The following is a 22,465-nucleotide window of genomic DNA, read 5'->3' on the forward strand; positions in this document are numbered from 1 at the left end:
AGAAATCGCTTTAAAGTTAATAACAATAAAAATTAATGAAATTGGAAATAATTTTTGTTAATTAGACTTTATATAGAATACATATGAATGATTAAAAATGCAATGAGAAAGCTTAAGTTAGTAAATAAAATGTTTAAAATTGATTTATGTAAAAAATAATAATACAAATAGTTACAATAAACACTCTAGTTAACTAAAGCAGAAGCAGTAGCAGATTCGTATTTCCAGTTTGGTGGTAAAACGGAAACAGTTCTGTAGTATCTGGCCAATCTGTGGATTCTGGATTCGATTAAAATTAATCTGAACTTAGCATCCTTATCCTTTCTGTTTCTTTCCAAATGCTTTCTGACGGAAACAGCCTTCTTAATTAAGAAGTATAAATCTTCTGGGATTTCTGGAGCTAAACCATTGGCTTTTAAGATTCTCATGATCTTGTTACCAGTGATGATCTTAGCTTGAGTAACACCGTGAGCATCTCTTAATAAGACACCAATTTGAGATGGAGTTAAACCCTTTCTGGCGTACTTGGTGATTTGCTCAATAACTGATTCAGAAGATAATTTGAACCAAGCTGGAGCATTTCTAGAGTATGGTAGAGAAGAAGAGGACATACCCTTACCCTATATATAACGTTTGCAACCATTAAAAATTCAATTTTTTTATGATATATGCAATTAATTGTTAGTAAATACAGACTAAAATTTGTTAATTGTGCAATGCACGATTCATTAACTTTTGAGAACTATTTACATTAAACAATAATGAAGTTAAATCGAAAGATGAATTTTTTTTACAATTAGAAAGAGTTTTAATTTTAATGTGTCGTTTACTTAAATAATCCAAATACGAAATAATAAGAATAATATCTTCTTACTACATCTACCAAAATCAATGCAATTGATTTTGATAAGCATATAATCATTTTACAAAAATATAAAAAGAATTAATGCAACATACAGTATTTGTCAATAGAATTCAAAAGTGAAAATGTAACCTAACTTATATAACATCATTCACTAACGATAGTTCATGACATAAATTAGGTATAGCCCACTTCAAAACTCTTTGGCATAATAAATATATGTATAATTTGGAATCACCCAGCTACTGCATCTCGGAGATTCTCAACCAAAAAAGATTGAGAATGTTTTTCTCCTAGAATATGATGCAAACTTAAACGTTCAATTACATTTAAGTTATTAGCATAAACTTGATGCAGACCGGTTTTTTAAAACACATAAAATTAAATCTCAAAATAATTGAAACTCAAATGATCCAATGAAATAGCTCCACAACGCTCAAAGTAACAAACTTCTTCAAAAGGTTACTCTATCGCAATTTACAATTCTATATTATCTTAAAACTAGTTAGGAAATAAACATACGGAACTGTGCATACGACCCATTTTTGATGTATTATTTGTTTTTGGTTTAGTTGGTTTATACTTTCTATTGTAAACAAATACACTACCTACGAAATGAAAACCTTCTTATAATATACTTATAATTAAGCATTGCATAGATTTAATATAACAATTAAATATCTTTATATATTATTCAAACCCATCGATAAACTTGTCAATGAGATGGTTTGAAAAATTTTAAAATTTCAACCATGTCATTCAATTTTGAAAGAGTTTTTAAAATTTCGCTTAATCTGCATTTTCGTAAAGCTATTAAAAAAATAAAAAAATAAAAATTCGTAAACTGTTGGTGTGTGGGTGTTAATATTTCTCTAAACAGTCATTTCAATATTGACATTTATATTCCATTATTATATGATGGATAAATAGCACTCACAGAATATTAGTTGTTTTTGTATTGTATTAATTTATTTTTATTACAGTTGTATATATATATAGAATTTTATACTACTTTTCTATTTCTTCTATCAACTCCTCGACTTGATCTTCATCTTCTAAACCATTTGTGACTTCAATCAATTTGTTAATACCACATTCATGCCTTATTAATTCAAGAGAATTGGCATATAACATTTTCCATTCTTGAGAAACAACAGTTGGTGGTTTCCAAAATAATAGAATTAATGGTGCTTGTTTGATTCCTTCTCTTGTTGTCAATGGGTAAGCCATTAAAACATATCTTGGCGAATTGTCCGGTAAAATATCTGCTAATTCGTTTAATGAATCAATTTCATCTAGTTCTTCGGTTTCTTCTTCTTCAATGACAATTTCATAAGATGGTTTAGAGGCAATTTTAATGGACAAAGCTTTTATAACTTCAGTTCTCGATGTCGATGTACGGAATTTTCTAATTGTTTCTTTGGTGGCAGAGCCAATGTGTGTTAAGGTAGACATAGTGATCACAAATATATCCTTTTATGTTTATTTTCAGTTTAATATACTTTTATATTTGGAAAAGTATAGTAAAATATTTTAAATTGAACAATTGTACATTTAATAATTGAATATCAATCTTGAAAACTTACTTACAACATTATTATATTCTTTGAACCCTTTTCTTAAAATGCTTGGTCAACAAACGGGCTTATGTTGAGGTTTTAATTTCGAAATTTCTGTTGATATCTTAACAACAGACATTACCCGAAATTACATACTTGAATCATTTAAACTTTTATATGATAATGTTGTAGTACCTACCATATGACAAGTAAGGTTAAAGTTACAAGTCCATGCATATCAAAGCTAGTCATAACGTGTTAAATACAAACGCATGCATCCTATTTTATTCGAAAAAAACTTGTCACAACTATTCATTTTAGATCAAAAACATTAGCTCGAATTTGTATTTTTACTACTTTTTTAACTACGAATATTATAAACGGTATTACTTGACATTACACAATACAGCAGTATTGATTATTTAGTTACAAATAGATAGTGCAACACAGTTATTAAATTCTTGAATTGTTATGCATCTCGTTAGTAATTATTCACTCAGTAAATGTAAATTCACATATATAGGAACCTAAGTGAATTTTCACAGCTTCCCTAAAAAAGGAAAAAGGAAGAAAAAAATCTTATTGAAAAATCATAGATCAATCACTTTGATTTGTAAATTACTCAGACAGAAATCTCACTTCAATTGTATTTAAAACACATTTGTTATATTTATATTAACCATAATTTAAGTCACCGTGTAACTGACTGATTAAGGAAGTATACTCAAAGAGTCAACCAAGAGTATTATAAAGGGGAAAAGAAATATACAATGAGCCAAAGTGATTTGGATACAGATTACGATGTTATTATTTTGGGTACTGGTTTAACCGAGTGCATATTATCCGGTTTGTTATCTGTGGATGGTAAAAAGATTTTACATATTGATAGACAAGATCATTATGGTGGTGAAGCAGCCTCTGCAAGTCTCTCCCAATTATTCAATAAATTTAAACAAAAACCAATGTCAGATGCTGACAGGGAAGCTAAATTTGGAAAAGACAGAGATTGGAATGTTGATTTAATTCCAAAGTTTTTAATGGCAAATGGTGAATTGACGAATATTCTGGTGCATACTAACGTAACAAGCTATTTAGATTTCAAGCAAGTTTCAGGATCCTATGTTTTTAAAAATGGTAAAATTTACAAAGTTCCAAGCAATGAAATGGAAGCAATTACTTCCCCTTTGATGGGGATCTTTGAAAAAAGAAGGATGAAGAAATTTTTAGAATGGATTAGTAATTACAATGACGATGATAATTCAACACACCAAGGGTTAGATTTGGATAAAAATACAATGGATGAAGTTTTCTACAAATTTGGATTAGGAAATGCAACTAAAGAATTTATAGGGCATGCAATGGCATTGTGGACTAATGACGATTATATCCAAGAGCCAGCAAGACCAACATTTGAGAGAATATTATTGTATTGCAAAAGTGTTGCTAAATATGGTAAGTCTCCATATTTGTATCCAATGTACGGTTTAGGAGAACTTCCACAAGGTTTTGCCAGACTATCAGCTATTTATGGTGGTACTTATATGCTAGATACCCCAATTGAAGAAATTATGTATACTGCTGATGATAAATTCAAAAGCATTAAGACAAAGTTAGGTGAATTCAGAGCACCAGTAGTTATCGCTGATCCGACTTATTTCCCAGAAAAATGTAAATCAACTGGAAAAAGGGTTATAAGAGCTATTTGTATATTGGAACATTCAGTTCCAGGCACGGGTGATGCTGACTCTCTACAAATCATAATTCCACAATCTCAAGTTGGTAGATCAAATGACATTTACATTGCTGTAGTCTCTGATTCTCATAATGTCTGTAGTAAAGGACGTTATATTGCCATTATTTCTACTATTGTTGAAACAGATAAACCGCATATAGAACTAGAACCTGCATTGAAATTATTAGGCCCAATTGCAGAAAAATTTATGGGAATTGCAGAATTGTTTGAACCGAAAGAAGACGGATTTAAAGACAATATCTTTTTATCCAAATCTTATGATGCATCTTCTCATTTTGAAACTACCACAGATGACGTTAAGGATATCTATTTTAGGGTTACAGGTCATCCCTTAATGTTGAAAACTAGAGAACTTCAAGAATGATAATGATTGTACCATTATTATAACATCCATTGTAGTATAATGTACCTGTTTGCATCTATTATTTTTCATAAATGATATGTAGCTTTTTGTAATTGAAGACTATAAACTATCATAGAAGATCAAAAGAGACAAGTGTAGTTTCTTCTTTTATATATAGTATTAAATATCTATATGTTTCTGATCAATAATAGTAAGATAATATAGTACTATTAAGGTTTACAGTGTGTGTGTATCTGTTTTCTTTAATTTTTATATTGTGCGCAATAGGCGGGCGGCGACATAACGTTGTCAAGTAAATTCAGTTTTTTAATAAAATTTGAAAAATTACATATTCGACTATAAGAAAATATAATTAAGATGCATAAGAGCAAAAGACAATTGTATTAAAGAGTAAGTTCATTGTAAGAACACATCAACGAAGAATATACCTATTTAGTAATAACATATACCACTGCTATGTTATTTTTTTCCTTTTTCAAAACTCTTGTGGACCAAGAAGTCACCGTTGAAGTATGTTTTAAAATATTGAAAGATTATATCCACACTACCCCATTAATAGCATCCTTTTAATACTAACAAATCAAACCATGACATTGACTAATTCTAACTTTTTAGTGAGAACTACTGCGTTAGTATCTGATGTTATGAATTATCCTTATTTTTTAACAGTTAAAGAATGATATTGAATTGAAAGGTACATTGAAATCAGTTGACCAATTTTTAAATTTGAAATTAGATAATATATCATGTAATGACAAGACAAAATATCCACATTTGACATCCGTAAGGAACATTTTCATAAGAGGATCTAATGTAAGATATGTATATTTACAAAAGAACATGGTTGACACTAATTTATTACAAGATGCAGCAAGAAGAGAAGCAATGAGTGACAAACGTTAAAAAAAAGGCCAAGATGAAATAAAAAAATAAAGGAAGAGATTGAGAAATAGAAATTCTAAACATTTAAACGTCCACATATGCATGTATAACAATTATATACATGTATAACATGAAAACAAATCAATAAATGAATCATTTAGATTGTAATGCTGAAATTTGTATAATCTAGTTAAAGAAGAATAAGTAAATTTAAAAAATTTATAAAATATAAATGATATTTTATAAGATAAAACCAAAAGGAACAACGCTATTGTAATACGGATACTACAATAGACAGAGTTATGACAGGATTATAATATAATAGATAGACAGATGTAAGACAGACTATTATATTATGGCAGATGGGAAGCGTAGGATCGGATCTTCTTATTATTTTCAACGTAAACAGAAACTTGTTTCTTTTTATATATTCTACATAATATCTAATAATAAGTTACATGATCATCCAAATACTAGAAGTATAAATAGGAGACCTATTTATACTTTTAGTTTAGCTACAATTTGCAATGTGCCTCGTTGAACTTGTCATTGCATTCGTGGCGACATCAGCTGTTCCAGTTGGTGACAATATTTCCTAGACAGGAAATATTAATGTTTCGTAACTGTTTCAGTAATAGTTTCTAAATAGGAAATATTATTACTGTTATAGCGTAATCTAACTCTTGTTAAGCTTATATTACAATAAACGCAGGCTGTAATGGCTTCAATAGTGGAACTGGTATCTTTGAGATTTCCGGCATGGGATCAATTCCTAGCGGCTGGGCGCGAGTTTACTAGTTGTTTCGAGCAACAAAATGCATTTATGTATTGTGCCGCGTGCTAATGGATAATTACCTCTTATTGTCTCGTTTGGTACTGTCGTTAATTTAGAATTTGTTAATTTATTAGCGGTCTTCATTAACAGAGACGATAAGCTTTACAAGACGTGTCCAGGTTCATTTCATTAATCGATCTTTGCGGGTTTGCCCGTTGGCTGGCGGTATGAGAAATCTGCCTGTTTTCAGTCTGGAGCAGTAATGTAGTAATAGGCTTAGTTTCACTAGGTCCCGTCTTTACCGTGGTTAGGGGAGTTTCATCCAGCGACTACAAAGACGACCCGTGATGGAGGCGGTCTGGATAGCACTTGTCAGTAAAGTAATTTGTACAGTGTCGATTTTAAAAATTGGGTAATGGCTTTAGTAATCACTTACTCTTCAATGAGGTTGAAGGTACCTTTGGAACCACTAATTTATTTTTTTTGATTTTGGGTTTTGTTTATTTATTTGTTTTATATAAACAAAGTGTCTGGTTCCTAGAGTGTATTTTCGTTTTACCTGTTCCCTGATTTTCTTTAGTTATACAAACACTTACTTCAACAGAGTTTACCACCATTATATAACGGTATGGATCGCAACGTCTATGAAGCTTGTAGTGATCTGATAAAAAGATATAAATCGTATACTGCTGGACCAGATGAAGTCTTAGCTGAAAAATTAGATCATCTTGTACCCATTCCTTTTCTTACCAGGGAAGAATTGGAAAAAGTTGCTAGTAATGATAGGGACCAAGGTTTATATACAGGTGAATTGATTCCTTCTATCGATTTGAGAGTTCTGCATTATTATGCAACGCAATTATGTTTGAAAAAATATCCTCATTTATTAAATAAATTCGATGATTCAAGTTTGATCTCATTAGGTTTGTTAGTCGAAAAATGGGTGAAAGATTTTTTAGTTGCAAGACAAGATAGAACTAAAATTAATCCAGGAGTCTCACAAATGTTATCGAAGATTGTTAACTACGAAGAAGATCCAGCCAATATATAAATAAACACAGACGATTCAATTATAGATAATACTATAAATATATAGATTAAATTTAATGTATTTGCATTATTACATCAATTTTTATATAATAGTGTATGTGTGTTTGTTTTTCTTCTAACATACTATCTCATCTCTCTTTTTCATTATTCTGAAAATTTTTGCAGGACATGAAGTTAAATGTTATGGGAAAAAAAATTCAAATGGAGAGATGAGATGACTTCATAAGAAGTTTGTGTATGCATATTTAACCAAGCATATATATGTACTTCAGTATTTCTGGACTTAACTCAATCCCTGCACACTAAACAACTCAAATACGTTACGAGAAATGGCTAGAAAAAAGAATTTTAGAGGTAAGCAAAAAACATTTGGTGCTCGTGATGATTCAAATGCACAAAAGAACTGGTCTGAATTAGTTAGAGATAACGAACAGTGGGGACTATATTATAAAAAACTGAATATAATACCTGAAGATCAATGGGAGGAGTTTAAGAAAGCTTGTCAAGCTCCATTGCCTTTAACTTTCAGAGTCACTGGTTCTAGAAACCATGCTCAAGAGGTTTTACAATTGTTTAAAGAAAGACATTTACCAAACTTAACTGATGTAGAATTTGAAGGCGAAAAAATTAAGTCTCCAATGGAACTACCATGGTATCCAAACCATTTGGCTTGGCAATTAGATGTTCCAAAGACTGTAATCAGAAAACATGAACAGTTTGCTAAAACTCAAAGATTTTTGGTTGTTGAGACAGCAGTAGGTAATATCTCTAGACAAGAGGCTGTTTCAATGATCCCACCTATCCTTTTAGAAGTTGAATCAAACCACACTGTTTTGGATATGTGTGCTGCTCCAGGTTCCAAAACTGCACAATTAATCGAAGCTTTACACACAAACGAAGATGAGCCAACTGGTATCGTTGTTGCTAATGATGCAGATGCCAGAAGATCGCATATGTTGGTTCATCAATTGAAGAGACTGAACAGTGCAAACTTAATGGTGGTTAACCATGATGCTCAATTTTTCCCAAGAATTGCATTACATGAAAATACTACTGATAGTAACGATTTCTTAAAATTTGACAGAATTTTATGTGATGTTCCATGTTCCGGTGATGGTACAATGAGAAAAAATGTTAATGTTTGGAGAGATTGGACCAGTCAAGGAGGATTAGGTCTCCACAACATCCAATTGAACATTTTAAACAGAGGTTTACATTTACTAAAACCAAAAGGTAGATTAGTATATTCTACCTGCTCTATGAACCCGATTGAAAATGAAGCTGTCATTGCTGCTGCTTTAAGAAAATGGGGTTCAAAGATTAGAGTCATTAACTGTGATGAAAAGCTACCAGGTTTAGTCAGATCAAAAGGTATTGACTCATGGCCAGTCTTTAATAGAGATATGGAGATAAGACAAAAAGGTGATCAAGGAGTTTCAAATACATGGTTTCCACCATCTGAGGAGGAAAAATCTCAATTTAATTTGCAAAATTGTATAAGAGTGTATCCACATCAACAAAATACCGGTGCTTTTTTTATTACTGTTATTGAAAAATTAGAAGAATTTGATGTTGTACCTCCTAAATCCGAGGAACCAGCTCTTAAAAAGGTTAAACGTTCTACTGAAGAGGAACTTGAAAAGAAAGAAAAATTACCTCGTGATGCTAATGAAGAACCATTTGTATTTATTGATCCAGAACATGCAACTTTAAAAAATTGTTGGAAATTCTATGGTATTGATGATAAATTTGACAAGAGAACGTGTTTGGTACGTAACGCAACTGGTGAACCTACTAGAGTTATATACACAGTAAGTCCATTTTTAAGAGATATTGTTCAAGCCAATGGTGACATACTAAAAATTATTTACTCTGGTGTTAAATTATTTGTTTCTCAAAGAAGTGACATAGAGTGTGCATGGAGAATACAAAGTGAAGCTTTGCCAATAATGAAACATCACATGAACTCTGACAGAGTCGTGCCAGCCAATATGCCTTTGTTGAAGCATTTATTAATGGAATCCTTCCCAAGTTTTGATGATATTTCCGCAAAAAAACTTGACGATGAATACGTTAGCAGAATGGATAAATTAAGTTCAGGATGTTGCTTCATTGAAATTGAAAGAGAAGGTGAAGATAAGGAAAGTTTATTCTTACCTGTGTGGAAGGGTAATAAGTGTATGAATTTAATGGTTTGTAAAGAAGATGCGCATGAATTATTATACAGATTATTTGGTGTCGAGACAAAATCTAGTGATAATCCAAAAGCAAAGGCTCAAGCCGAAAGATTAGCAAAAATCAATGCTGAGAAGGCTGCTGCAGCTAAAGCTGAAAAGTCTACTTCTGACAATTGAATTCAAAGTTAGTAACATTTTCATGTAGAATAACATCAACGATGCTAAATAATGATAGATATCTTTGAATATAACTTTAAATATAAATATAACCAATATAGCAAAAATATCTCCCATTTAATGAGACATGATTTTAAGATGATGATTCATTTTGAAACGCTAAGTATTATACTAAGGAAAAATGAAGGGCAGTTGGTATATAAGTGTTATTCGTGAAACTCCATCGGTATGGTTCTTGTTTCTTTAAATTAGAAAATTAATCAAACTAAGTTACTAATGCCAGAAGAGAAAGGAAATTACAAGTATTATGTTATAAATTGTTTTCTGCTTATATTTTATTGTCATGTATTTCCTAACCCTCATCCAAGATACCTTGTTTCATGTTGAAACATTCGCGAGACCGCCAAAATTATTTCTTCAATGCGCGAAGTATCTGATTTTTAATATTAATCTGAAACCAATGAAACCTGTTAGTGGATAGGTTTACAATAGTAAGTATAGTAACATGTTTCAAATGGCAATGATTATTGTGCATAATATCATAGACATAACAATTTGAAAGTATAACATAAAACAGGGCCAACAATTATTATAAGTTCATATATTTTTGCTTACTGCTGCCATGCCAATTATATTTAAAGAGGCATCAGTACAGTTTGTCAATTAGATGATATTGTGATCCATATTACTTATTTAATATTTTGAAGTGTAGTAATTAACCTTAAAAGGCCAAAGAACAATTGTAAAACTAAAATTGCAGCATACACAAAGTTCGACGAGGAAAAATGGGTAAAAAAATAGTCTTCAATATATCAAGTGAATTTCAATTAAAATCGCTTTTAGGAGAAGGTGCGTATGGCATTGTATGTTCTGCCACCCATAAACCCACTGGTGAAACAGTGGCAATAAAGAAGATTGAGCCATTTGATAAGCCATTATTTGCATTAAGAACATTAAGAGAAATCAAATTGTTGAAACACTTCCAGCATGAAAATATTATATCGCTTTTTGATCTTCAAAAACCTGATTCATTCGAGAACTTTAATGAGGTTTACATCATTCAAGAACTCATGCAAACTGACCTACATCGTGTTATCTCTACACAACAACTATCCGATGACCATTTACAATACTTTATATATCAAACTTTAAGAGCAGTAAAAATTTTGCATAGTTGTAATGTAATTCACAGGGATTTGAAACCTTCTAATTTATTAATAAATTCTAATTGTGATTTGAAAGTATGTGATTTAGGATTAGCTAGAATAGGAAAGGACAACGATTCGGATGGTGATGAACAAGATACCAGTGCGATGACTGAATATGTAGCCACGAGATGGTACAGAGCACCTGAAGTCATGTTAACGGCAGCTAAATACACCAAAGCCATGGACATATGGTCATGTGGATGTATCTTAGCTGAATTATTTCTAAAGAGACCAATTTTTCCCGGTAAAGATTACAGGCATCAACTTATGTTAATATTTGGATTTGTCGGAACACCCGATGAAGAAGGTTTACAATGCATAGAGAGTCAAAGAGCAAGGCAGTACATCGCATCATTACCATCTTACGATCCAGTGAACGTTGAAGAAGTTTTCAAAGGAGTGAACCCATTAGGTATTGATTTATTACAAAAAATGTTAGTATTCGACCCAGCCAAGAGAATAACAGCTGAAGAAGCATTAAATCATCCATATCTAGATGTCTACCATGATCCTAACGATGAACCGGATGGTGAACCTATACCCCTTAACTTCTTTGAATTCGACAAGTATAAAAGTACGTTAACTACAAAGGATCTTAAAAACTTATTATGGCAAGAAATTTTCTCTTCTTAATAAACTAGGACATACTTTCAACATATATAATTCAATATTACACCATAGACACTTAAAATGCATAAGGACCTTTTTTTTTAATTAATATTACAATATGTATATTTTGTTTATCTTTTTTGACTTTCGCAGTTCCCATGAAAAACTAAAAAGTTTTCAAATTAATTAATCATAACCTATAAGTTAAATTTGAGCAAACGAATAACCTCAATGAAAACTGCACTCTTGTAACACATATATTAAATATTAATCTTATAGTAATTACATTTGGTCATTAATATATTTATGCAATGGCAAATGAAATTAATGATATTTACAAGATGACCTTTTTAGTATTAGAAATTACAATATTTAACGAATGACGATAATAATTCACGCTTTTTTTACTTCTTTTTTTCTTATGTTTCGCCAGAATAGTCAACATTGACCGATCGAATCGCATGTAAAAGAAAAGCAGATGCAATCAAAGTACTAAGAACAAAGTCAGTATATATCCCTTGTTAATGTTACCTGACCAATCAATCAATAATCATAAGCTAATCTAACTTTTCGGAAAATGAATAACTAGCTATAGTCATTCAATCATTAATCGAGAAGGTTAATAAACAATTATAGCTGTTCTTATTTGTCAAATAAGTATGTCTTTTTTATCTTGTATTTTTTTTCACCTATGCTATATGTACAACGACGATACATACAAGTGGGAGGACATATGCATGACACAACCGTTCCTCTCTACTAAACAAACACTCATACAAAGAAAGAAGTAAATATGCATGACTTGGGGCCAAAGGGAGATTAATCGTATACTTCTTGAACCGTGATCCTCAAGATCTCTCAAATCACTCTTACAATTACCATCTGAATATATGTATACGTTTGTGAATACGTAAAGGAAACCATATAAAACAAATGCAAGGTTCCAACTTCTATTGCTAGTGTTTCATACACTCTGTCTCTTGTCTATATATGCACATACTTCGTATTTATTTAAATATTTTAGTATAATCTTCTTAAAAATTCCAACAGAAGGCATTACATGCATAATAATACAAGAACAAAAAAAGTTTTTGTTCATTTAAAATCCATTTCCAGATTAGTCGTTGACCTAATTCCATTAGCTGATTGTTGAATTTTAATTCTCTTTTAAACAAAAAATCACTGTAAACTGAATCAATTGAGGAGATCTCCCCATATTCTATTTTTCATTCGTCTTTATCACCCACTGCCAATTTAAACTTCTAAAATAAAAAGTTTACAACCAAAAAACATACATAGTAACTTTGGGGAAAATAACCGAATCTAATATTCAAAAATTATCCTAGTTTCTACGAAGGTTGCCATATATACATTTTTCATAATACGTTTTATCGTCGGATTGGAGAAATCTGGGGGTAGTAATATATTAATATTTAAAAAAAGAAGCACTAGATCCACCGAATTGGAGATCATAGTTAATCATCAGTGCCAAAAAGTTGATTCCTTTACATCCAATTGCCAATAGTTAAGGAAAAAAACAAAACAAAACTATCATTATAGATATATAAACATATCATAATTGACCAAAATTGCTGAACAGTGAAATAACAATAAATCAAAAAAAAAAAACTTATAACAAAAGAGATATTTTTATTTTGGAAATACTATTATATTATAATTTTTCGATTTACAAATAATCTCGTAATAATAATTAGTAGTCAGGATTACAATAGGTTACAATAATTTTTTTTTAAATCTTATAATTGATAAGTACAAAAAAAGAGACATACAAATACTACACAATATCCAAGATGTCAGTTTCTCAATTATTAAAGCAAAGAGTGAGATACTTACCTTATTTAGATAAAGTTAAAACTGCTGATGAGTTAATCCCATTGTTTAAAAATGGTATGTATATAGGTTGGTCAGGTTTTACAGGTGTAGGTGCTCCGAAAGCTGTCCCTGAAGCTTTGTCTGATCACGTCGAGAAAAATAACCTTCAAGGTAAGTTGAGATTCAATTTATTTGTTGGTGCTTCGGCAGGTCCAGAGGAATTCCGTTGGGCTGATAATGATATGATAATTAAAAGAGCTCCACATCAAGTTGGCAAACCGATTTCAAAAGCTATTAATGACGGTAGAATGCTTTTCTTCGATAAACATTTATCAATGTTCCCACAGGATTTGACTTATGGTTTCTACTCAAGAGATAGATCTGATGGTAAAATTCTAGATTACTCTATTGTTGAGGCTACTGCCATTAAAGAGGATGGGTCAATTGTTCCCGGCCCTGCTGTTGGTGGTTCTCCTGAGTTTTTAAGTGTTAGTGATAAAATTATTATTGAAGTTAATACAAAGACTCCATCTTTTGAAGGTATTCATGATATTGACATGCCTGTATTACCACCATATAGGAAACCTTACCCATACTGTAAAGTAGATGAAAAATCAGGTGTAAATTCAATTCCAGTGGATCCAAAGAGAGTCGTTGCCATTGTAGAAACACATAAAACTGATAAAGTTCCACCCAACACACCTTCTGATGATATGTCCAGAGCCATCGCTGGTTACTTGGTTGAATTCTTCAGAAATGAAGTTAAACATGGTAGATTACCAGAAAATTTATTACCTTTGCAATCAGGCATCGGTAATGTTGCAAATGCTGTAATCGAAGGGTTAGCTGATGCAAACTTCAAGCACCTAAACGTTTGGACAGAAGTCTTACAAGATTCTTTCCTAGATTTATTCCAAAATGGTACTTTAGATTATGCCACTGCAACTTCCATCAGACTAACAGAAGACGGGTTTAACAGAGTATTCAATGATTGGGATAATTTCATGACAAAAATGTGTTTAAGATCTCAAGTAGTCTCTAACAATCCAGAAATTATCCGTCGTTTAGGTGTGATTGCAATGAACACTCCCGTTGAAGTCGATATATATGCTCATGCTAACTCTACGAACGTCAATGGTTCTCGTATGCTAAACGGTTTAGGTGGATCTGCTGACTTTTTAAGAAATGCAAAATTATCCATCATGCATGCACCTTCTGCTAGACCAACTAAAACCGACCCCACTGGTATATCAACGATTGTTCCAATGGCATCACATGTTGACCAAACAGAACATGACTTAGATATTTTAGTAACTGATCAAGGATTGGCCGATTTAAGAGGACTAGCTCCAAGAGAAAGAGCCCGTGAAATTATTGATAATTGTGCACATCCAGATTACAGAGATTTATTACATGACTACTTACAAAGATCAGAACATTACGCGGCTAAGCACAGCTGCTTACATGAACCTCACATGTTGAAAAATGCCTTAAAATTCCATATCAATTTATCTGAGAAAGGTACTATGAAAGTTGATTCATGGGATCCGGTTGATTAAGTGAAACTATATTAACTTTTTATGAAATTCTGAATTCTAGGTTACTTTTCAAACCTATGAGAGAAGAATAATCGCATTATTTATTTAGTTTTTAACTACACATATATATTCAGATAATTGGCCAACAATAAGATAAAATACAAATTTTGATGAATTGACAACTTATTGTTTAGTTGTAAATAGTAAGTTAAAAAATGGTCCCTAGCGGGATCGAACCGCTGATCCCCGCGTTATTAGCACGATGCCTTAACCAACTGGGCCAAGGGACCTTTTGAATCTTTGGTATATCGTGATACGGTTACTACAATAGACAGAGAGTTATGACAGGATTATAATATAATAGATAGACAGATGTAAGACTGTGGAGAAACAAGCTTATGTTGGGTAGTTCCAACATCTAAGTTAGTGTCATTAGCCACTTCAGTTGCTCTAGTATAGTCCATCTTCTTTATAGTTAAATAATCGATTGGTCCTTTATTAGTGTAATTAAACTATTCTATATAGAGTTAGATGCCCTCCTTATATATGAGTTAATCTGACAGTTGAATGAACATGTGTACGTGTTCATTCATCCTCCTAGGCTCTTTAGTGCTGTATTGTACATCTGTGTTTATCACGTAGCCATTTACATTGTAGTGAGAAATTTTCACCTACCACTTGGAAGATTGTTCTAGACCTTCTTTCCATTAGTAAGTGATCTATTAGTTCTGGACTCAAAGTGTCATAAACACTTAGTTCTGTCACATACACTACAATAATTCTGACATATCTAATAATAAGTTACATGATCATCCAAATACTAGAAGTATAAATAGGAGACCTATTTATACTTTTAGTTTAGCTACAATTTGCAATGTGCCTCGTTGAACTTGTCATTGCATTCGTGGCGACATCAGCTGTTCCAGTTGGTGACAATATTTCCTAAACAGGAAATATTAATGTTTCGTAACTGTTTCAGTAATAGTTTCTAAATAGGAAATATTATTACTGTTATATCGTGATCTAACTCTTGCTGAGCTTATATTACAACATGGTAATTTCAAATATGACATAGATAAATCGAGAAATACAATTGAAGGGTATACTCATCTTTATTACGGTACGGGAATACCTACCATTAGATTTCACTCCAAATCTATATCTTTTCAATATTGAATAAGTTCGTTGGAATTTGAACCTGTTGAAAATGGCACTAGACTATAACTGAATAAACGATACCAGGTAGTGCCTCTTTAGGAAATCATTGTTATAAAGCTGAAACGATGGTGCCTGCAAGGATGTAATAACAGAATTTCTAATGTATAACCAGTACTGTAAAAGCATCAATCTGCGATACGTGTTCAACTCGACGTCGTCGTCTCGTTGGACAGAAAGGTAGAATGAAATAATATATAAATTTAGTATACTAAACCAATGAATACAAATATTGAGAAGAACCACTATTTAGTATTCATTGCATGCTCAACGGATACTAAATGAATGTTTGCTAATTAAACAAGCAACCGATTTCAGTTAGGCAATCGTATCATGCTATTGGTAAACAGATATTCTCACAGAATCAAGATCGATCAGAGATTTTATTAAAATTTTGTAGTGCAGTGAATGGACTTATACGAAAGTCACAGATATATAACACAACTAATTGGTTCACTTCATTGATTACATAGATCAAATATTTCTATATAGATCACATATAGAAAATAGATCGATTATAATTACTAAAATATGCCTGATTTAAATAACAATATTACTGAAGAGAATAGCATCGCCTTAGATGCCGAGATTACTAATAACTACTTGAACTCTTGACAGAGTTCATCTAAGATGGCATGTATAGGACAATTAAATAGTTGAACCAATATTTTAATATATTAGAAATGGACGAAGGATTATTGAAGTACCTACTAATTCTTTTATTACTGCAACTGTGTTCCTCAATTAATTATAAGATGCAACATAGCAATAAAGTAATGGTAAAACAGCTTTGGAAATAATTAGAATCTCAAAAATTAATCAATTGTGGATGATAAGTTGTACCATTTCAAGAGAAATTCGAACATGATATAAGTCACAAAGCCGTAAACCGGTGTTCTACCCGAGGGCTCTAGTAATACATTAAATATTGATTTTGGAATTAACTATTACCTAGTTCAAGTTAAACACACAGAATAAGTCAATATTCTTAATATAGACTGCTAAATTTCCAAATGGGATCAAGAGTTTTATTGTCACAAATTATTCGAAATAAATGACATGCATGAATCAATAAACCTTGGTTGACATTAACTGATAATGAGGAAAAATCAATACTACACTACCTGACAATTCACTAATTTTAGATATGTAACAGTTGGTACAATAATATATTGAGTAGGATTCATAGTTAGTGACAATATAGTCTCTAAAATCGTTCAAATATTATTCTTTGCAAGGCCTCAAACATCTAAAATTCTTGAATGAATACCAATATTTCGTAGTAAGTTAGATATATGTATTTTCTAGATGAGAATTAATTGTTTGGTTTTCCAATTTAGTAATAAACATATGAAGGAAAGATTTTCGCGTAAACAAATTCATTACTTAAGGCGTGTTTTTATTGATAATTTAAATAAACATATTCTAAAATCTGAAAACAAGAAACTTTTTTCGATCCTAAAATATTAATTAGATTTCAAATGTTATCTTTAAAGGTAAAATCTTATAAACATAATATTTAAGCTTATATATTTATTTATTTTGTGTACTCTTTACATCTTGCGTGTTATTTTTGTTATACATTTCGTTGTGTTCTAAAGTCACTTGATCTCGAAACAAGCATACAAGTATGGCTGTTCAACAGAAGAGTGCTTCTGAAAGATATCAGAAGATATCTCAATTAGAACATATTTTGAAAAGACCTGATACATATATTGGTTCTGTCGAAATACAAGAACAAGAGCAATGGATATATGATAATGAGCTTGATTGCATGATTGAAAAACCAGTCAACATTGTTCCTGGTTTATTTAAAATATTCGATGAAATCCTTGTAAATGCTGCTGATAATAAAGTTCGTGATAAAAATATGAAACGTATAGATGTTGATATAAATGCTGAAGAAAATACTATATCAGTGAGAAATGATGGTAGAGGTATCCCCGTAGAAATTCATGAAAAAGAACAAATTTATATTCCAGAATTAATTTTTGGTCATCTTTTGACCTCGTCTAATTATGATGATGATGAGAAGAAAGTAACCGGTGGTAGAAACGGTTACGGTGCCAAATTATGTAATATTTTTTCTACAGAATTTATTCTAGAAACTGCTGATTCCAAACATGCTAAAAAATATGTTCAAAAATGGGAAAATAATATGACTACATGTCATCCACCAACTATTACAACTTACAAGAAAGGTCCGTCTTATACAAAAGTTACTTTCAAGCCTGACTTGAAGAGATTCAATATGGAAAAGTTAGATGATGATATATTGGGTGTTATGCGTCGTCGTGTTTATGATATCAATGGTTCTGTTAGAGATATCAATGTATATTTAAATGGTAATCATTTAAAAATCAAAACATTCAAAAATTATATCGAGCTATATTTAAAATCACTTGAAAAAAAGAGACAAATTGATAATGGAGAAGATGCATCAGTGCAAGCTAATATTCCAACTATATTATATGAAAGAATTAATGATAGATGGGAAGTGGGTTTTGCAGCTTCTGATATTTCTTTCCAGCAAGTTTCTTTTGTTAACTCTATTGCAACTACTACTGGTGGTACGCATGTTAATTACATTGCTGATCAAATTGTAAGAAAAGTTGGTGAAGTGTTGAAGAAAAAGAAGAATAACAAAAAAAATGTCAAACCATTTCAGATTAAGAATAATATGTTTATATTCATCAATGCTTTAGTAGAAAATCCTGCTTTCACATCTCAAACTAAAGAACAACTAACGACCAGAGTGAAAGATTTTGGTTCTCGTTGTGAAGTCGGAGCCGACTTTATTACTAAGATAATGAAAACTGATTTTGCTACTAAAATTTATGAAATTGCTGATGCAAACGATACAAATGCTTTAAAGAAATCTGACGGTTCTCGTAAAAGTAGAATCACAGAGTATCCAAAATTAGAAGATGCTAATAAAGCTGGTACTAAGGAGGGTTACAAATGTACTTTAATTCTGACAGAGGGTGATTCTGCTTTGTCGCTAGCGGTCGCAGGTTTAGCTGTTGTTGGGAGAGATTATTATGGTTGTTATCCATTACGTGGTAAGATGTTAAATGTTAGGGAAGCAAGTGCTGATCAAATTCTAAAGAATGCTGAAATTCAAGCAATTAAAAAAATTATGGGTTTACAACATAAAAAGAAATACGAAGATGCATCTTCTTTACGTTACGGTCATCTAATGATCATGACCGATCAAGATCATGATGGTTCACATATCAAAGGTTTGATTATTAACTTCTTGGAAAGTTCATTCCCTGGTCTACTAGATATTCCAGAATTTTTAGTTGAATTTATTACTCCTATTATTAAAGTTACTATAACAAAACCACACAGAGAACAAATATCTTTCTATAATATGCCAGATTATGAACGTTGGAGAGAGGAAGAATCACAAAAATACACATGGAAGCAGAAGTATTACAAAGGTTTGGGTACTTCTTCTGGTCAAGAAGTTCGTGAGTATTTTGCAGATTTAGATACTCATTTGAAAAAATTCCATGCATTAGAAGGTAATGACAAGGATTTAATTGAACTAGCATTTTCAAAGAAAAAAGCAGATGATCGTAAGGAATGGTTAAGATTATATGAACCGGGTACTGTATTAGACCCAACTTTAAAGGAAATCCCAATCAGTGATTTCATTAATAAAGAATTAATTCTGTTCTCTCTTGCAGATAATATAAGATCCATCCCTAGTGTACTTGATGGTTTAAAACCCGGTCAAAGAAAAGTCATGTATGGTTGTTTCAAACGTAACTTAGTAAGCGAAATCAAAGTTGCTCAATTAGCACCTTATGTCAGTGAGTGTACTGCATATCATCATGGTGAACAGTCTTTAGCTCAAACAATCATCAGTTTAGCTCAAAATTTTGTTGGTGCAAGTAATATTTATCTATTAAAACCTAATGGTGCTTTCGGTACCAGAGCTACTGGTGGTAAAGATGCTGCTGCTGCGAGATATATTTATACACAGTTAAGCAAAATAACTAGAAAAATTTTCCACCCATCAGATGATACATTATATAAGTATGTCCAAGAAGATGAAAAAACTGTGGAACCAGAGTGGTATCTGCCAATTTTACCTATGGTGTTGGTAAACGGTACTGAAGGTATTGGTACTGGTTGGAGTACTAGTATTCCTCCATTTAATCCAAAAGATATTATTAAAAATCTAAAACATTTGATGAATGGTGAGGAAATGGAAGAAATGCACCCTTGGTTCAGAGGTTGGACTGGTTCTCTGGAACGTATCGATCCACAGAGGTACAGGCTTTTTGGTAAAATTGAACAAACTGGTCCAACAACATTAGAAATCACGGAATTACCTGCCAGAGTATGGACTTCAACTATTAAAGAATACTTATTACTGGGATTAAGTGGTAATGATAAAACCAAGGCTTGGATCAAAGATATGGAAGAACAGCATAGCGATGCCATTAAGTTTATTATCAAATTAACTCCAGAAGAAATGTCGAAGACGAGAAAAATCGGTTTCTATGATAGGTTTAAATTGGTTTCTAGTATCAGTTTAAATAATATGGTTGCTTTTGATCCTCACGGTAAAATTAAAAAATATGAGACACCACAGGAAATTCTACAAGAGTTTTACTACGTTAGATTAGAATATTACCAAAAGAGAAAGGATTACATGTGTGAAAGACTACAATGGGTTCTTGAAAAAATTTCCTATCAAGTTAAGTTCATTAAAATGATCATTGATAGAGAGTTAATTGTTACCAATAAACCAAAAAAATTAGTTATCAAAGAACTAACCGAATTAGGATTTCCACGAATTAATAAAATTGGTAAACCATTTTATGGTGAAATTAAAGAAGAATCAGAAGAAGGAATTGAAGACGTATCCGATGAAGAAAGCGACCAAAATGGTAATGATGATTCGTTAGTAAATGGTCCTGAAGAACAATACGGTAATTATGATTACTTGTTAGGTATGAAGATTTGGTCCTTAACCAAAGAAAGATACGAAAAGTTATCGCAACAAAAGAAAGAAAAAGAAATTGAATTGGAAGAACTGTTAAAATTATCAGCACAAGATTTGTGGGTTATTGACTTAGACGCTTTCGATGAAGCATATGAAACCTTTATGGCCGATGATGCATTTGCTCGTAATGATGACAAATCAGGAAAGGGTAAGCGTAAGAGAGGAGGTGATGATGATGAATACAGTCCTAAGGGCAAAGCAAAAAAGACTAAGAAACTTTCAAAAATCAAAATTGAGGATCAAAACTTCAAAAGAAAGCTGCTTGCCCCATCTTCCAATGTCAAAGCAAAGAAAGTGGTACCAAAAATCAAATCTGAATCTAGTGTTGAACCAAGCGCAACCCCTATTGTTGCTGACGGTGAGACACCAACTATTAATATCAAATCTGAAGATGCAAACACCAATGAAGGTAATGTGCTTACTACTGTGCCCATATCATCAGACGTAACTACCGCTGTTTCATCCACTCTATTCGATGAAAACAAATCTAGCGAAGATAAATCGAATGACAACGATAACGACTCATTAAAGTTAAGTACATTCTCAAGTAAATTCAAGAAGCTTTCGGAAGATTTCGATAACGTTAAAAGTGAAGCACTAAAGAGTGAAATTACCAAACCAGTAGTCACTGCAGCTAAAAAGAACAGAACCAAAGCTACTATTACTATCACAGATGATGAAGAAGAATCTGGAGAAAGTAATATCGACAGTGATGTGGATGATGATATTCCTTTAAAACCAAGAACAAAAAGAGCTGCTAGAGCAACCACAACAGCTAAAAAATCATATACTGAGACAGTCGATCTATCAGATGATAGTTTTGTAGAAGAAGAAGAAGAAGATATTGGATCAGATGAATCTTTTAATGATGAATAAAATCTTAATATAAAGTAATGATGGTACTAATCAATAAAGACATTTTTGAGCACAAAAGAAATACAAACTTTCCACCATCACTTATCCAATTTAGAAGGGTACCATATCATATACCCGAATTTAATCATTATGTACTTTATACCTTTTGTGATATACTAATAATTTTTTAGAAAAAGCAGTAATTATTTTTTTATGATGCTAAGTAAAACCCTCTTAGATGATAAATGAAATGAACATTATGTAAAAGGGCCCTCTCTTTTTCCAGACAAACCATTTTATTTTTTTTTTTTTTTTTTACTAATTTTCAATTTAAATTAATACAAGTTGTAGATTTTGAGGATATATCCTGATAGTTTTGCCTCTATTTCACTATAAGTGAAGGTTCTATATTTCTTTGTTTGTGTAAAATAGTTACCTCTCTCGCATCACCTGAACTGAGAATGTCAACATTTTTCATCTTTGGTGTATTGACTTCAGTACGCGCTCCTTAGACCAAACTCTTTGCGGAGTTGTGAAAATGATACGGAGAAGTGCTGTGGTGTGTATAGTTATTACAACAACCAA

General features: G+C 31.7%; 9 protein-coding genes and 1 non-coding gene across 10 annotated transcripts; 7 read left to right on the top strand and 3 right to left on the bottom strand.

Annotated features, from left to right (window-relative positions):
- Positions 1-185: 185 nt before the first annotated feature.
- On the bottom strand, positions 186-1,405 carry RPS13 (40S ribosomal protein uS15; the record flags this gene model as incomplete). Its single annotated transcript, XM_003684821.1, has 2 exons — positions 186-620; positions 1,385-1,405. The coding sequence occupies 2 exons, from the start codon at positions 1,403-1,405 to the stop codon at positions 186-188; spliced, it is 456 nt and encodes a 151-aa protein (XP_003684869.1).
- Positions 1,406-1,870: 465 nt separating this feature from the next.
- AIM7 (Aim7p) lies at positions 1,871-2,317 on the bottom strand (the record flags this gene model as incomplete). Its single annotated transcript, XM_003684822.1, has 1 exon — positions 1,871-2,317. One exon carries the CDS (start codon positions 2,315-2,317, stop codon positions 1,871-1,873), a length of 447 nt encoding a protein of 148 aa, XP_003684870.1.
- An 874-nt stretch (positions 2,318-3,191) lies between these two features.
- On the top strand, positions 3,192-4,538 carry GDI1 (Gdi1p; the record flags this gene model as incomplete). Its single annotated transcript, XM_003684823.1, has 1 exon — positions 3,192-4,538. One exon carries the CDS (start codon positions 3,192-3,194, stop codon positions 4,536-4,538), a length of 1,347 nt encoding a protein of 448 aa, XP_003684871.1.
- A 456-nt stretch (positions 4,539-4,994) lies between these two features.
- Positions 4,995-5,441, top strand: LSM2 (Sm-like protein LSM2; the record flags this gene model as incomplete). The annotated part of the gene is made up of 2 exons (XM_003684824.1): positions 4,995-5,048; positions 5,208-5,441. 2 exons carry the CDS (start codon positions 4,995-4,997, stop codon positions 5,439-5,441), a joined length of 288 nt encoding a protein of 95 aa, XP_003684872.1.
- A 1,382-nt stretch (positions 5,442-6,823) lies between these two features.
- Positions 6,824-7,246, top strand: RRN10 (Rrn10p; the record flags this gene model as incomplete). Its single annotated transcript, XM_003684825.1, has 1 exon — positions 6,824-7,246. One exon carries the CDS (start codon positions 6,824-6,826, stop codon positions 7,244-7,246), a length of 423 nt encoding a protein of 140 aa, XP_003684873.1.
- Positions 7,247-7,574: 328 nt separating this feature from the next.
- Positions 7,575-9,599, top strand: TPHA0C02870 (uncharacterized protein; the record flags this gene model as incomplete). The annotated part of the gene is made up of 1 exon (XM_003684826.1): positions 7,575-9,599. The coding sequence occupies one exon, from the start codon at positions 7,575-7,577 to the stop codon at positions 9,597-9,599; it is 2,025 nt and encodes a 674-aa protein (XP_003684874.1).
- A 785-nt stretch (positions 9,600-10,384) lies between these two features.
- Positions 10,385-11,440, top strand: FUS3 (mitogen-activated serine/threonine-protein kinase FUS3; the record flags this gene model as incomplete). The annotated part of the gene is made up of 1 exon (XM_003684827.1): positions 10,385-11,440. The coding sequence occupies one exon, from the start codon at positions 10,385-10,387 to the stop codon at positions 11,438-11,440; it is 1,056 nt and encodes a 351-aa protein (XP_003684875.1).
- Positions 11,441-13,227: 1,787 nt separating this feature from the next.
- ACH1 (acetyl-CoA hydrolase) lies at positions 13,228-14,808 on the top strand (the record flags this gene model as incomplete). Its single annotated transcript, XM_003684828.1, has 1 exon — positions 13,228-14,808. The coding sequence occupies one exon, from the start codon at positions 13,228-13,230 to the stop codon at positions 14,806-14,808; it is 1,581 nt and encodes a 526-aa protein (XP_003684876.1).
- A 195-nt stretch (positions 14,809-15,003) lies between these two features.
- TPHA0Ctrna3I lies at positions 15,004-15,077 on the bottom strand. Its single transcript has one exon. It is a non-coding gene; the product is annotated as a tRNA-Ile (tRNA).
- Positions 15,078-17,632: 2,555 nt separating this feature from the next.
- On the top strand, positions 17,633-21,901 carry TOP2 (DNA topoisomerase 2; the record flags this gene model as incomplete). The annotated part of the gene is made up of 1 exon (XM_003684829.1): positions 17,633-21,901. One exon carries the CDS (start codon positions 17,633-17,635, stop codon positions 21,899-21,901), a length of 4,269 nt encoding a protein of 1,422 aa, XP_003684877.1.
- Positions 21,902-22,465: the final 564 nt, after the last annotated feature.

This window comes from Tetrapisispora phaffii, chromosome 3, assembly GCF_000236905.1.
Source record: "Tetrapisispora phaffii CBS 4417 chromosome 3, complete genome".
Lineage (NCBI taxonomy): Eukaryota > Fungi > Ascomycota > Saccharomycetes > Saccharomycetales > Saccharomycetaceae > Tetrapisispora > Tetrapisispora phaffii.